Below are 14,588 nucleotides of genomic sequence, written 5' to 3'. Positions count from 1 at the left end.
ACATTATATGTATACCTAAATATTTATTTATAGGACAATTGCAAACATTATTAAACATAATGTTTTTCCACAATTTTTTTAAGCAAGGAGACATCAGAATTGAAAAATACTCCACTTCATTTCATTTTTGCAAAACACATCAAATACTTTTACAGAAACATATTAAAATATGATGTGAACACAATATGTCCAATCGCCAACCCAACCATCACTTGTGTCAGGAACAGTAGAAGTCGCAGCATGCAGCAGGCCGCCACTGTCAGAATGTTCACTAAAATGACCGGAATGCTCTTTTAGGGCTTAAGGGTAATATAGTCAGAAAAAATACGATATGTGATTATGTTTAAGGTTAGGGTTGTCTAGCGATATTTTTTTTGTTAGAAATCTGCAGTGTCACAAATGGAAACGTAAGAGACTTTTTATGTATCTGTCGAAGCAGAAAGATAGGAAAATTTAGTACTCCACCAATCACATTAACCAACGCAACCCAGACCAAACCCGTGACCCAAAGGCAAAAAATAACAAGACTACAAATCTCAGTACTCTATTGAATAGAATAATTTCCAATTTTCACCGGAAATAAAAACAAATCAGAAATCTAGGTGCACGCCTCACGCGCCACGCCCAGCTTCGAGCTCGGCCCGTCGATCAGTATCCGGTGGTTCTGCTGCTGGAAGCTCGCAATCACGTTCAGCCCCGAATTCACCGATCCCTCCGGCGCCGCCGCCATCGCCAGGCACGAGATGCTCCCCCCGCTGCTTCGGATGACGAAGTTTTCCTGCGGCAGCGTCACGTTCATCCCCGTGAACATGAACGTGATCGTCGGCACGACGATCGCTGCTCCGTCGTAGCACGTGTCGAACCCCCCCAGCGACGACACCGCCGCGCCGTGCATCCTCCGCCGAACCTCGTCCCTCACCGCCACGTAAGCCGGCTTCACCAGGATCGTGAACACCGTGCCTGTCTAATTCAATTAAGCAAATCAATCAATCAGATCGGAGTTAAGTAGCTACAAAAATCAACCTGAATCGAAAATGGTGCCGGCGCCGGTGTTGGGGTCGAAGGCGAAAGCGGATGGGGGAATGTGGACGATCCTTCCACCAACTCTGATTGAGACGAGATTGACATAGTACAGAGATGATCTTCTAGGATTTCTCAAGAGTGGGGTGGTTTTGATTCTGAGGGGCTGGCTGTGGGGCCCCAGCCTCAGTGACCCGGCGAAGTTGGTGGACTTGTACCCAGGCAGGCAGTAGGAAAATGTGGATTGGTAGAGGCTAGTGCTTTGGTTCATTAGAGATAATGGGCCTCGGCCTAGGCCCAGTAATCTTTGGGCCGGGAACGATGAACCGGTGGTTTTCTGCACACACCCAAAGGTGTAGTCGCGGATTGAGTCGGTAGCTAGGGTGATGTTGTCCTGCACTAAACCGGCTGAGATGGAGGAGCTGCCGTATGTTGTGTTGAACCCGCACGCCGCACCTTGGATTTTGTACCTTTATGTTAAATAATTTATCTGTGTTACATCTGTATGTTATTTTTAGGCAAATGAATACTCGTATAAAATTAAAGATCATGCTAGACCAACTCACACGTAAGATCTGTGTTATCTTATGTCATGTAGGGGTATGGATACAGGGTGACAAGAAGAATAATTGCAACCAGCACACCTACCATTAATTGGTCTATATCCCAACATTGCTTTATTTAGGAAACAAAAAGAGAAGCAGGGAAATCCACATGTTTATAGTAAAGTTAATTATTCAGAATTTCTATTTTTGCACCCTATATCTACACTTTAAATCGTAAACGTTCTAAAATAAGAAAAATGATCATTAAATCGTGGAGAGAGAGAGAGAGAGTATACGCAAGAAATTAAAGAGTTTACCTGGGAGCATTGGGGGGAACCGCATGGGAGGGGTTTGAAGGTGGAGGATTTGGCCGGGTCGAAGGTGGAGGAGGAGCAACCGACGCAGCCGGTGCATGGGATCCAGGCAGCGTCATTGCTCGTGTCAAGTGCCACAAGCAGCTGCTGAGGTGGAGTGCCGATATTGACACGGACAATGTAGGTGGGGTTCTGGGTGATGGTGCGGCCGGAGTTTACCCATGAGAGGGATTTGGGCCTGAATGGGGAGCAGGGGCTGTTCACATGGAGCACTTGTAGGGTGGAGCCCTGGTCAATGGTGCCGCAGCGGGCGGAGACGGTGGAGGGGTGGTGGGAAAGGAAGAGGGCGAGTAGTGAGAAGAGAAGGGCAGCCATGGTTATGGACTTATGGTGACGGTTTACTCTGTTTGGGTTGTGAGGGTACTTATAGATTAGGATGGCATGTGCTTGCCAACTAATAAGGGCTCGTTAATAAGGGCTCGTTTGTTTGGCATATTAGACCAACATGTGTTAGCATATAGTCAACACTATATTTATGTTTTCTGAATTGCATAGTTATCACCTACTGCTGTTTGTTTGTCACTATACTAAACACATGTATGCAATTCATCTGTTTGGTACGACACAACGAGATGTATGATACAATTATACATTCCCAAAAATAGCCTCATTAATTACTCATAATTCCATAATTGCCCTCAAAAAACCCTATTTGGCGCGTCCCCAAATTAGAGTTCGCGCCTCTCATTTTCGATTTCACTCAAATTCGTAATTTAACACCAACTTCTCATTATTTTGTCAATACTGAAGCTTATGACGATTCCCAGGAGGAGGAAGCTCTTCCACCGAAGTTGAATCCGACCGGTTATCGATTTCTTTTAGCGGTGGTATGTTTGCCTATCATGTATTCAAGCACCTTAAATTGCCTTCATCAATGTATAATTGAACAGATGCACAAATGAAATAGGCAACCGTAACAAATTTCTGCTAGGTGTTTACAATTAAATTGCCTTCATCAATTTTGTGTGTCCGAATATATGTTTTAGTATAACCTGAACCAGCGTGAATGTATAAGATAATGCAGTCTGATATTTAATTTGTGTTGGTTCTATGGTCATTTTTGGTTGGGAAATTTATGAAGTATCGTTTCTTTCAGTCTATTGCAAAAACTATATATTGGATAACAGTTTCTGGATTAGAGATCTATTGCTTCAATGGGTTTTTGTGGTTGTTGCTGTAATATATTAATCATTAGTTGAAGCTAGCTCCCATGGGATCCCAACAATTGAGTGCCAATGACACCAACGACAACCCATTGACAGATGGTAATCCCTCTAGTAAATTTCCTTCATTCTTGTATGATCAGTTTTTGCATAACAATTGACAGGAGGGCATTCTTTTTTTCCAGTTGATCCGGATCTTCATATCGGCAGAGGGATTGCAGTCGACAGGTCAAGACGTGTATGGACACAACGTGAGGAGGAGATCCTTATGTCAACTATGAAAGAGCTGGCTGCAGTCAGATGGAAATCGGATAATGGCTTCCGTGCAGGATATTTAACCCGAGCAAGAGAGGCACTTCGCCGCGAATTCCCAAAGACCGACTTATGTGTTCACCCTCACATCAAGTCTAAGATCAGTACTTGGAAGAGGAACTACTATTCGCTAATATTAATACTTGACCGCAGTGGCGTGGGTTTCAATGCCTATGGTAACTACAAAATAGATATCGATGATGAACAATGGGCACATGTCGTGCAAGTTGTGTTTTATATATTATTGGGGAGTTATGCATTGTTTTGTGTCAGTTTCTTCACTAATGTTTTTCTTTAATTTGTATGGCAGAAAGACAGCAATGATAAATATATGAGGAACAAGTCTTGGCGCTTGTTGAACGACTGGAAAGAGATCTTCGGGAAGGACCGTGCGGAGGGAATTCGGTCTATGGATACCGGGGATGCGGTTCGCAGAATTTATGGCTCAAAGGTGCCTTTGAATGAAGATTCAGATAAGTCTTCCCCACTGACCTTAGACGAACTCTACCCTGACCACGTCTTCCCTGAGGGTGTGATACCGGAGATGGTTGACGAGAGCACGTCGGTACCTGTTGCATCTGCTCCAAAGGTGCCGCACAAAAAGAATAAGAAAAGGAAGGTTGTTGATTCGATGGACAAGGTGGACAAGATTGATAGTGTCCTTACTTTGATGACTCGCATCCACGGAGACACGAATGATCGGTTGAAGGAAATCTCGAGTCGAATTGGCTATGAGTTCGATCTTAGCACGAAGAGAACGGAGTTGTTCAATCAAGTGAAAGGTATGGTCGGCCTCACCATAAAGCAACAATTTTATGCAGCAAAAATGCTTGTTAAGGAGCCCGAGCTTATGGATCTTTTTCGGAGTCTGGATGAGTTTCCTTGTCCGGCCTTCGTGCTAGATCTTCTGGACACTGAAGGGATGCTATAAAAGTGGGGGTCGACGTTTGCTAGTCTTTTGTCGTATAGGGCCAATGCATTTTACGTAGTATGCTTGTTTATGCTTGTGCGGTTGTATATGATAAACTCCGAACAATATGTGTACTCTGTTTAAGATCGTCTTAACAATCCAGACACAGTTGTATCTGAATGATGAAATATTGAATATTGGGGTTCATACTGATGCTTAAATTGAAATCCACTTTGTTGGTTGACTATTATATTTGTTAATTATTAAGTAATGGACTTGTTAAATATAACGTACACAACCGGCTTGGCTATTATGCCATTTTTTCTTATAGCAAATTAAACATCAACAACTTCACATCCAAATTCCTAATACATAGAGAATCGACACATCCATCGAGCAATATTTTCGACGACTAACTAAGGATGAGGACATACAATATAACATTGCTACTGTTAAGTTCCTACTATTTTAAACCAACGACTACTAAGGATGAGGACATAAAACATAACATTACTACTTAAGTTCCTACTATTTTAAACTTACGACAAAATGCTAAACCCTACACCATATTGCATAACATTCGATTGAAACTAATAAAACACCAGCTACGGTGCCGTCTTGCGTGACGTTGGGAGCGGGCTCCAAGAATCCCACGAGGAACCTTTGGGTGAAGCCCCCATCACCTTCTTCGCCGGTATGTCGCGATTTGGTGACTTTGAAGATGATAGGTGGTCTAGGTCTAGGTTAACCTCGTCAATGTGAAATAGCTTTCGGCGAACATGCGATGCTGCCCCGGGTGAGGGTGTCGAGATAGACATCCAATTCTTTCACACGCCCACGCACGGGCGCGTTTGGCTCGATGGTGTCAGTAATGACTACGATCTCGGTATTGTCGGATAAGGTTATCACCTCAGTGGCCTCCTCAACCTTCACGTCGAAGTAACCGAATATAGTGGCCAGTTCGTTAAAATGTGGCTCGTCGCGGTGGTAGTACGCCCCGGAGAACGCATTTAGCTGCAAAAACAACACGGCATTTATTCATGTTTTTAAAAAACAATCATCAATCTATATATAAAAATGAGTGTGAGCACCATGAATACGCCCTTCCACACTGCTTCATTGGCCACAACGATCTTGTCGACATATTCCCACCGTACGCCGGTCGTGGCAACCAACGCCTTGAACGTATCGTACCGCTGCTTGAGAAGCATCATCCGCGTCGTGATGTCGTTGCATGTAAGTTCAGAACCAAAACGACGGTTAATCAATTTCACACAGAAATGAAGCACATAGTTGGGAACACTTGCATCGTCCCATCCATGCCCAATCCTCTTCTCGATGAGGGTTGTGAGCAACACATAATCCATCTCTTGGATCCATTTGCCACTATAGAAGAACGATGCTTGAGTTGGAATTCGGGAGTTCATTTTGGAGTTGTTTGTATACAACTGCAAATTTCAGTACATTATATAGAATAATTTCATAGAAGATCTAATAATACAGTAGTTAATGCAATTGGAATAGCATTTACCCTTGGTAGATATTTGTCAAATCCATTAGGGTTTGGGTACAAAAAAGTGACCATCCCGCCGGCCTAACATGTCACATACACCGCCGTTTGAGTACGAGTGGGATAATCAGATTTGGTATGACCGAATTAAATAGAAAGTTGAGTTATTTTCGGTTCTATATTTATTTATTCATTAGCAATGTGGAGAATATATATTTATGTATTTAGTTATTCCACGATATGTCCTCATATTGAATGCATTAATATCTCAATTTAGATAAGTCAACCACCCGTTTATGTAGGCGGTGGTTAAGGTATTGCTGATTTGAAATTATATATAATAGTATCCAAATATGTATAGACATTTCATTTGGGTAATATTCGGTATTATATTATAATATATTGTTTTATTCTATCGTGGTTTATTCTTACTTATGCATAATCGGTTAGTTCATGATCGTGGGATTGGAATTTGTGAAAAACTTTTGGGATTATCACCCAATATGTTTTCAGTGCTGTATATACAAATTTCAAATAATATATATCTTGTAATCCTAGTATAATCTTTCACTATATGACACGAATCATTATGGAATATTTAATCAATTCTTTACTCAGTTCATACATCCACAAATATCTAAATGAATTCAATATACTCAACCCCAGTAATATTGTTTTTCTTTTTAAATTATCATCATTCTTTCTCCTTTTAATTCAACTCCCAACCACCAACGGGATTTGCGAGAAGCCATGTATACACAGGTTCACACGCCACACTTTATTTGCTCACCCACCGATTCAGATATCATAAATTTTCTCCACCTTCCTCACCACTTCTCTTTAATGCATAAGGTTGTCTTCTCCATTTGAAGCCTAACGTTGTATACGTATCTAGTCGGTTAAACAACATTCAACACTTAGTCGAACCCTAAACTAAATCTTCATCACATATAACTTCAAATGGGAGGTGAAGGTTCTAACTCCATCCCGAACGTCGACCCGGACTACCAAAGACTCCCTGCATTCATGAAGGTGTTCCACCAGGAGCGATGCAAGGATGACATGGTATGTGGCTTTCTATTTTGATATATTACATATGAAATTGTTATGTTGTTTTCACTTCAACTTATATCTTGCAGCGACTTCCTCCCGAATTCATCAGGATTCACGGGCATGACCTACCGTTCGACTGTAGGCTCGTTTGGCCGAATGGAATACGATATAGGGTGCGAATTCTAAAGCTTGCCAATGGGTTCTTCTTCTCCTCCGGATGGCGAGAGTTTGTTCGTGCTACTGGCGTCGTACACGGCGATCATCTCACCTTCACTTTGGTGGATGTTGGAATTTTCAATGTAAAGCGGTTTGATAGCGCAACACATTGTCCACCGCAGGGAGACGTTGACGGTAAACTCACTTGAAATCATCTACTTTGTTCATGCGGGACTAATACATAAACTCATTTTATTTGTAGTTGTTGAAGACGACGATGTGGAAGGTAGCTACTCCCCGGACATCGATACGTCCGACGATTACGTGCCATCGGAGACTGAATCTGAAACAACTATGGATGACGACTACGTGGACGATAGCGGGGCACTAAACGTCGACGGCTGCCCAACATTCGTCATTTCGCTCACCCCGACGAACATCAATCACAACATTGAGATCCCATATGGCTTTTGGCAACGCCGTATCCCACCGGGGGCAATTAAAGCGGCCGTGTATCTGGTGACCGAAGGGGGGATGTGGCGATGTACACTCAAACATAACTCGAGGAAGATATGGATGAAGGATGGGTGGGCTCGATTCAAAGACAAGCACAATCTGGTGGAAGGGGTGCGTTGTCATTTCAAGCTCGTTGAGGCCTTTGTTGTCCAATTTTACGTGTGGTTTGAACGTCCTTTAGATCGTTGGAAGTAATTACTTTAGCTATATGCAGTAGTAGTAAGCTTTTTATTATCGTAATGTAGGTGATACTTGCGTTGTGCACGCCCATTTGATCATGGCAAATTTTCATATTACTTGCTTTAATGCTTGATCATTGGGTTTAATGTATGGTATTTTGGTGAATGTTTCTTAATTATGTTATGGCTCTAAGGTCCAATCTATATATGAAATTTGAAAGGGCTACATATATTCTGGGCTTGTTTGACTTTTGAGATATACATGCACATAATTTAATATGCGCACTATACATGGGGTAAAAATATTTGTTAATAAATTATCAAATATTTAGTCAACACTAAAGTATCAAAATATATCTGAAAAAATGTTGCATTTCTTGACACAATATCTGTCTATATATGAAAACAAAATCTTTTCCATTAATGTCGTTAATGCTTCATCCATGCATGCCCTCATTAATAATAATTAACCAAAAAAATCAATAATTAACAAAACCGAACAATTTAGTTAAAAGAATGTCATATATGGACTACGTTATAATAAGTAATTTTTGCCTAGGAACGGAAATGATGTTTACGTTTATTATAATGGGAGTTAATGTGGGAATTTAAAACCTCACCAAACTTGTATGATGTGTTGTCCCAAACTCAAAATTGTATAAATATATAAGGAAGACAACCAAATTACAAATATTAGACAAACAAATGCACAAACTGACTCATATTCAAAATTAAACAGACCCTAACCCATTCATATCATTAATCCAGAATATAAAGTATGCGCCTAGGCCATACATAACAAAGTATCACACAAGAAAATTTAATCACTCCATACACACCATTTGTTTGTCAAATAGAAAACTGCACGCACATAAATGCAAATCCAAGTAATTCATAAACTCATGTTACTACGTTCACCCGATCATTCATTGACCCCACATTGCAGCCGCCAAATCATCCCTCTTCTTCGTCCACAAAGCTGTTGGCGAGACATCATTGATAGTAGGCACTACCGGCTCTTCGTTGTCACTGCCATACCCGTCATCCAGTTCAGCGCTTAAGACGTACTCACAGGGATTTACTTCCACATTAGTACGAATGAAATTGTGCAGCAGGAAGCAAGCAATTATCAACCCGGTTTGCACGTCGATAGGGTAGAAACTCGGGCTGCGCAGGATTCCCCAACGCATCTTAAGAACTGCAAAGGAACGCTCAATCACATTCCTTGCTTTAGTGTGCTTCAAATTGAAAAGTTCTTCGGGAGTTTGCGGCGCTTGTGTTCCAGGACCCCACTCTTTCAAATGATATCGGACGCCTTTATATGGTGTGATGAATCCCTCGCTGTTGGAATACGCATTGTCGCAAAGGTAATAGCAATCTATGAAATGAGAGCGAAGGTGCATGATAATAATCACATAAGGACATTGTGTATTCAAAATGTGTTGAACTATAAGGGCAAACATAGGAAATAAATGAAAATTCATAATGATCTACCTTTGGGAACTTTCAGTCCAAGCGGCCGGCTTATAGCATCACGTAAAATCCTCGAATCACCTGCTGATCCCTCCCATCCCGGCAGTACATACGCAAAGCGGAGTCGTCGATCGCATACCGCAAGTGTGTTTGTCGTTACCTGGCCCTTCCTATTTCGGTACCTAGGGGTGTCCGCAATGGGTACCCTGACGTTGATATACATACCATCCAAAGCTCCAAGGCATCCCTAGTTATTTGTTACAAAAATAGGGTCAGACATGGGGACATTTAAAGAACTGATATAAAACACCAGGGCATTTCACAAATTTAACAGACCTTAAACCATGTCCATCTTGGGTCAGTGCAAGCATCATCAACTGGCTCGGGTTTCACTAAAAACACCTTGTGTAAAGTAAGGACCCCACTGAGCACAATATGCATATATTTAGACACAGTTTGCAAAGAACGCATGAAATTGTGACCAACAATCCGTGTCTTTTTTGTGGTGGGATAGAATGCATAAAAACATAGCTACTTGTTCTTCAACCGTAACAAATTTTTGATCTATTAATCCAACTCGGTCACGCAGAAGACGACATAATCTACCAAATGTGTTTCTATCCATTCGAAGATTGTCTATGCATGATCTATCAGTTACACGGACAAGCCTGTCTAACTATTTTACATGGTCTGGAATGGACTCATCAGTTTTTCTGGTGTATCTCTACCACCCTGTTTCCTTTTTTTCGGGTTAGGTCCAATCATAGTGAGTAGCATGCTTACCAAGAGGAGATTGATCCGAAGGTTTTTCAGTACTTCCTCAAGCATAATCAGAACGGTGGTCGGTTCCTCACCCTTCCGGTCATCTTATACGGATTACAACAGCGTCAATTTTAAAGCTAGCAGATTTGCAATTACAGACATGAATTTTTATATGGTATTCATAGCAAACAAACCGTAACCCTGTTCAGACTGACCAACATCAAATCCACTTATCAAGTGAAACTGTAAACAAGATTTTAAAAAATGATGATGCTAAGTCAGAGCATACAGACTTTTATCGATTATATACAGAGCAACAGAATATCAATTAGAAAATTGAAATATAAATAGAAATTACATCAAATCACATACATCTTATAACCTGAATATTACATACACCCACAACGAAGAACTCTAGCATCCACAAATTGTGTATTATGTGCATAATAAATCGAAGCCCGGTCACGAATTGAAGATGGATAGTATTCCAGAATTTTGTAAAACATTACCCTCAGAATTTGATTTTGCTCGGCCATGGATCCTATGCAATTGGATTGAACCTAACCAATTAAACGCACAAGCTTTTCTGCCCACCCAGATCTTCGAATTCCCTTCGTAATTGAATCAGGATTTTCGATTATTCCACGAATTCGTGAAAGCACAAACTACCTGCAGTTTTTGTTTGATTTGGATTTCGCAAACTCGCCGCAGATCTTAGATTACTCCACAAATTTTTGAATGCTTGGGTTGGGAATTTTGTCGGTGAAGAGGATGGTGATTGTATTAATGATGGGGGTAATTATGTCTTTTGACTCACGGGGGTCCTATCATTTTTTTGCTGATAAAATTCTAACGCAGCCTTCAACATGTACAGAGTTATCAAATATTTTGCCCTAATAAACACCAACAAAAGCGGGTTGTGGGATTCAACACCGGGTCTCGTGTAATACAAACATGTCAATCAAACACAGACATAAGGGTATATAGTGGGCTTTATCTACCCACTAACATACCAAACAAACGAGCCCTAAGTGTATTCTGGTATGGAGATTCACTACTCATCACTATTGATTATAAGATTACCTTTCTTAAATACACCCTCTTCTCTAATACTTGACTTGGTATTTTTTTTGGCATTTTTTTTATTCTTTCTCATATTTTATTCTCTTTATAATTTAATCGTTAAACATCAATTTTTACAATTTTGTGGTAATGACGTCTCAACTAACTTGGGATAAGAGAAGGGATTAAATTATATGCCGTGTCCATTGCAGTTTTTGCAAAATGAGGATCTGCGGAGCTTGGAAATTTCATAAGAAAATGAATTTTTTATGTAATAGTAAATTATAGTAATACGGTTTAAAGAGTATGCTAATTTTATACTTCCTCCACCCCACTATAAACTCTTGTGGTATTTCTTTTTAAATTTGGGGCATTCCCACCTAAAATGGGTTATTTTATTTTTTGGCAAGATATAACACAATTACTTTTTTTCATTTCATTCTCTCATATATACTCCTACTTTATTATATTTTTCACTCTTCTACTCTATTCTCCTTTCCCTTAACTTTTTAAACTTCAATTTCTTAAAAAGAACGGTCTCACTTAAATTAGCACAGAAGAAATATTAGTAGTATATTTGACTTTTTATTAAATTTATATCTACACATACCTTATCGTAATTCTTTTATTTTTTCTTTTTGGTCCTTTCTTTTTCTCAGTCGCTCTATCTTCTATACAACATTTCGCAAATAAATAGAAAATATAGATCTAAATCTACGATTTACAATACAACCCAAAAATCTGTCATTTTCTTTATCCACATCGATTATTGAAATGCACATATTTTAAAATAATTGATTTTATAAATCTTACTTTTGATCTCACTAAGTTAACAAATTTAGGCAAAGAAATCAGTATTTGATTAATAAATTATTTTTTTTCGCTCCCAAATTTCAGGCTGCAAAACAATAATTGTGAATAATTATAGATTCATCTTTTTAATTAAAGAAATAGAGAGGGGGAAATAGAGAGAGAAAAATATAAATTGCAAAACAATGGAGAAAATAAATGTAGAAATGAACAGAGTTTAATAAATATCAGTCAGGAAAACGAAGAAATAAAGGAAATAAAGTGTGTAGTAATTATGAAAAAGAACATAATGACATTATGATAAGGCTAATTTCATGCATAGGTCTAGGGCTTTAATTCGTGAAATTTGTGGGTCTAACACGCATTTTAAGCCAGGTGTGTGAAGATTTTCGCCAGGTCCAGCAAAGAAGGGAGACAGTTGCGTGGACCTAGGAAGAAGGCGAAAGAGTGGACATTATGCGGAAAATTGCTCGACGGAGGAAGCCTCGGAGTTGAAGGGTAGAATAGGGATTTCTACGAAGACTCTAGAAGGTTATGTCCGCGTCTATAAAAGAGAGAAGCATGCACGCTAGAGGGATCTTCTCGGTTGGAGACCTCGCCAACAACTTGTAGCTTAGTTCACTTTTCTTCACACACTTGGGTTCTTTCGTGGGAAATTCAGGGCATACTTGGGGTTCACTTCTAGCTGACACACTTTTCGATCTGGTGGTAACACCGTCCTACTTGAGGGCGAAGAAACAATTTATTTTCTGTTTACGTTTCTGCTGAATTCGCCGAGCTTCGCTGTTCGAGGCTCGGACCTCTTTGTTTTCTGGATATTCTCTGTGTTTATGCAAGTTTCGTTTTAGTTTATGCCGACTGTGTTGATCTTTGTTTGTCGATTATGTTTACTTGAATTCTGAGTTGGATTGTTGGAGTTGGTTGTTTTCTAGATTATCGCAGGTTTGTGGTTGGATCTGAGAGAATGGAGTTTGTTTGTGGATGAATCGGGTTCTTAACTTGTTGATGTCGTAGGGTTGTCTGTGATTGTTGGGATCTGGAGTTGATTTGAGTAGATCTGTGAGGATCGGAGCTATGGAGTTGATTGTGCTGGGTGTTGAGTTCGGATGTCTTGGATCCGGAGTGGATTAAGCATTCGACGTGAATCTGAGTCGTGTTGGTTTAATTTTATGCCTAGCTTACGTGTTTTCTTCATTTACGTTTCTGAGTGGGATAGGAAATTGCATGAGTTTGTTAGTTGCAGCTTTTACCGTACTTACCTTATTTGAATGTCCTGGTCCCCACTTTTTAATTCTTCCTGCCCAGTCATATTTAGTTAATCATTTACACGGTCTAGCGAGCTCTTGTTTCTTTCGGTATTGATGTCTGATTTTACAAGTATTCTGTTTCTTAGGTCTAGCATTTAAATTTCGTGCCTAGGTCTAGTGGTAGTTGTTATAAACCTCAACCCTTTGCGTGGCAGCAGCCGCTTGTTTCCAGAGTCTCTAAACACTACTCACGAATCCATCTTCGTGGGATCGACCCCACTTCCCTATACTAATTTAATAGTAATTTGGGTTGAGGGATTAATTTTTGAAGGAGAGTCGAGCGTGTCCAACGACAACAACACTCTGTGTTCCTTGGGTTCCTGGACCTAGTGATCTAGTGGATTTAAGAAGCGCGGTGTCTTGACTGAGCACTTGTATTAGTGTTCCCTGTAAGCACACGAAACACACACGATCCGATTCAGCTCTTGCTCACTTCAAAATGGTGCCGTTGCCGGGGATGGATGGCGTGCTTAGTGTTAGTGTTCAGAGTCTGTGGTGTAAATAGTTTTGATTTGTTTTCTTTCTCTTTTGTTTGTAGTTTATGAGCAGAGGCTCAGGATCTACCTACTGGAGCAACTCGTCTGGGATGAAGTACGGCCAGTTTACTCGGCAGGTTAAGGATACAGCCTCTACTATGACCACCAGATCAGGGTTCACCACTGGAGATATGTTCCCGAGTGAATCAACTAGCGACGAATCTTGGACGTCGTCAGGACGCGAAGATCCAGAATCCCCACCCGAATCAGAAACGGAGTCAGAAACAGGGGAAGCAAGGGAAATAGTCATGGCGCAGGTAGTAGATCCAGATCCAGAGATCGGTTCTCTCACTGTCCATTTAGATGGAGAACCAGCTCAAGCTATAGTGATGAATCCACGCCAGAGGACTATTGAGATTAAGATAAACGTGCTCGGCATCTTGCCGACGTTCTCTGGGCGTAGAAATGAGTGTCCGTATGAGTTCTTAAATGAATTCAGCAAGTTGTGTGGTATTCAGAAAAGGCCGAATGATGCAACAGAGGAGGATTATTGCCTACGTGCGATTCCGTTTACCTTGAAAGGGGAAGCTAACACGTGGTTATTAAGGTTACCCCCGGATTCTATTCGCACATGGAGGGATTTCAAATTGGAATTCCTAGATTATTTCTTCCCATCCAACAAGACGAATGCACTGAAGAAAGAAATATTAGAGTGTAAGCAGGATTACGACGAATCCTTGAGTCAGTATTGGTCGAGATTTAAGGGGTTGTTGGATGCATGCCCAAACCACCGAATGATAGAGGCAGAGACCTACTCTCTGTTTTACGAAGGAACGATCAAAGGATTTAATGAATTCCTCGAGTGGGGGGAATTTCACAAGAAAGAGGGGAAGTGAAGCAAGGGAAATTCTGGGAAAATTGATCGACGCTAAGAAGGCGTACGATAACCCTAGGAATGCT

At 40.6% G+C, this 14,588-nt stretch overlaps 2 protein-coding genes and 1 pseudogene across 2 annotated transcripts; 1 reads left to right on the top strand and 2 right to left on the bottom strand.

Annotated features, from left to right (window-relative positions):
• Positions 1 to 424: 424 nt before the first annotated feature.
• On the bottom strand, positions 425 to 2,257 carry LOC121757189 (annotated as a pseudogene).
• A 4,537-nt stretch (positions 2,258 to 6,794) lies between these two features.
• LOC121757778 (B3 domain-containing protein Os03g0619800-like) lies at positions 6,795 to 7,754 on the top strand. The gene is made up of 3 exons (XM_042153267.1): positions 6,795 to 6,899; positions 6,974 to 7,238; positions 7,306 to 7,754. Exons 1-3 carry the CDS (start codon positions 6,795 to 6,797, stop codon positions 7,752 to 7,754), a joined length of 819 nt encoding a protein of 272 aa, XP_042009201.1.
• Positions 7,755 to 8,664: 910 nt separating this feature from the next.
• On the bottom strand, positions 8,665 to 9,652 carry LOC121757777 (putative nuclease HARBI1). Its single transcript, XM_042153266.1, has 3 exons — positions 9,548 to 9,652; positions 9,233 to 9,458; positions 8,665 to 9,116 (listed from the first exon to the last, which is right to left on the bottom strand). Exons 1-3 carry the CDS (start codon positions 9,650 to 9,652, stop codon positions 8,665 to 8,667), a joined length of 783 nt encoding a protein of 260 aa, XP_042009200.1.
• Between the last annotated feature and the right edge of the window lie 4,936 nt (positions 9,653 to 14,588).

The sequence above is a fragment of the Salvia splendens genome, chromosome 12 (assembly GCF_004379255.2).
Source record: "Salvia splendens isolate huo1 chromosome 12, SspV2, whole genome shotgun sequence".
Lineage (NCBI taxonomy): Eukaryota > Viridiplantae > Streptophyta > Magnoliopsida > Lamiales > Lamiaceae > Salvia > Salvia splendens.
Note: the sequence above shows the minus strand (reverse complement) of the source record. Positions and strands in the feature narration are given on the sequence as shown.

Bases quoted from the DNA above. Each gene is read 5' to 3' on its own strand.
- LOC121757778 (XM_042153267.1), top strand. From the start codon at position 6,795: ATGGGAGGTGAAGGTTCTAACTCCATCCCGAACGTCGACCCGGACTAC. The intron at 6,900-6,973 runs GTATGTGGCTTT...TATATCTTGCAG, and splicing joins AGCGATGCAAGGATGACATG to CGACTTCCTCCCGAATTCAT. The intron at 7,239-7,305 runs GTAAACTCACTT...TTTTATTTGTAG, and splicing joins ACCGCAGGGAGACGTTGACG to TTGTTGAAGACGACGATGTG.
- LOC121757777 (XM_042153266.1), bottom strand. From the start codon at position 9,652: ATGCATATTGTGCTCAGTGGGGTCCTTACTTTACACAAGGTGTTTTTA. The intron at 9,459-9,547 runs GTCTGTTAAATT...ACAAATAACTAG, and splicing joins CAAGATGGACATGGTTTAAG to GGATGCCTTGGAGCTTTGGA. The intron at 9,117-9,232 runs GTAGATCATTAT...CTCATTTCATAG, and splicing joins TGGACTGAAAGTTCCCAAAG to ATTGCTATTACCTTTGCGAC.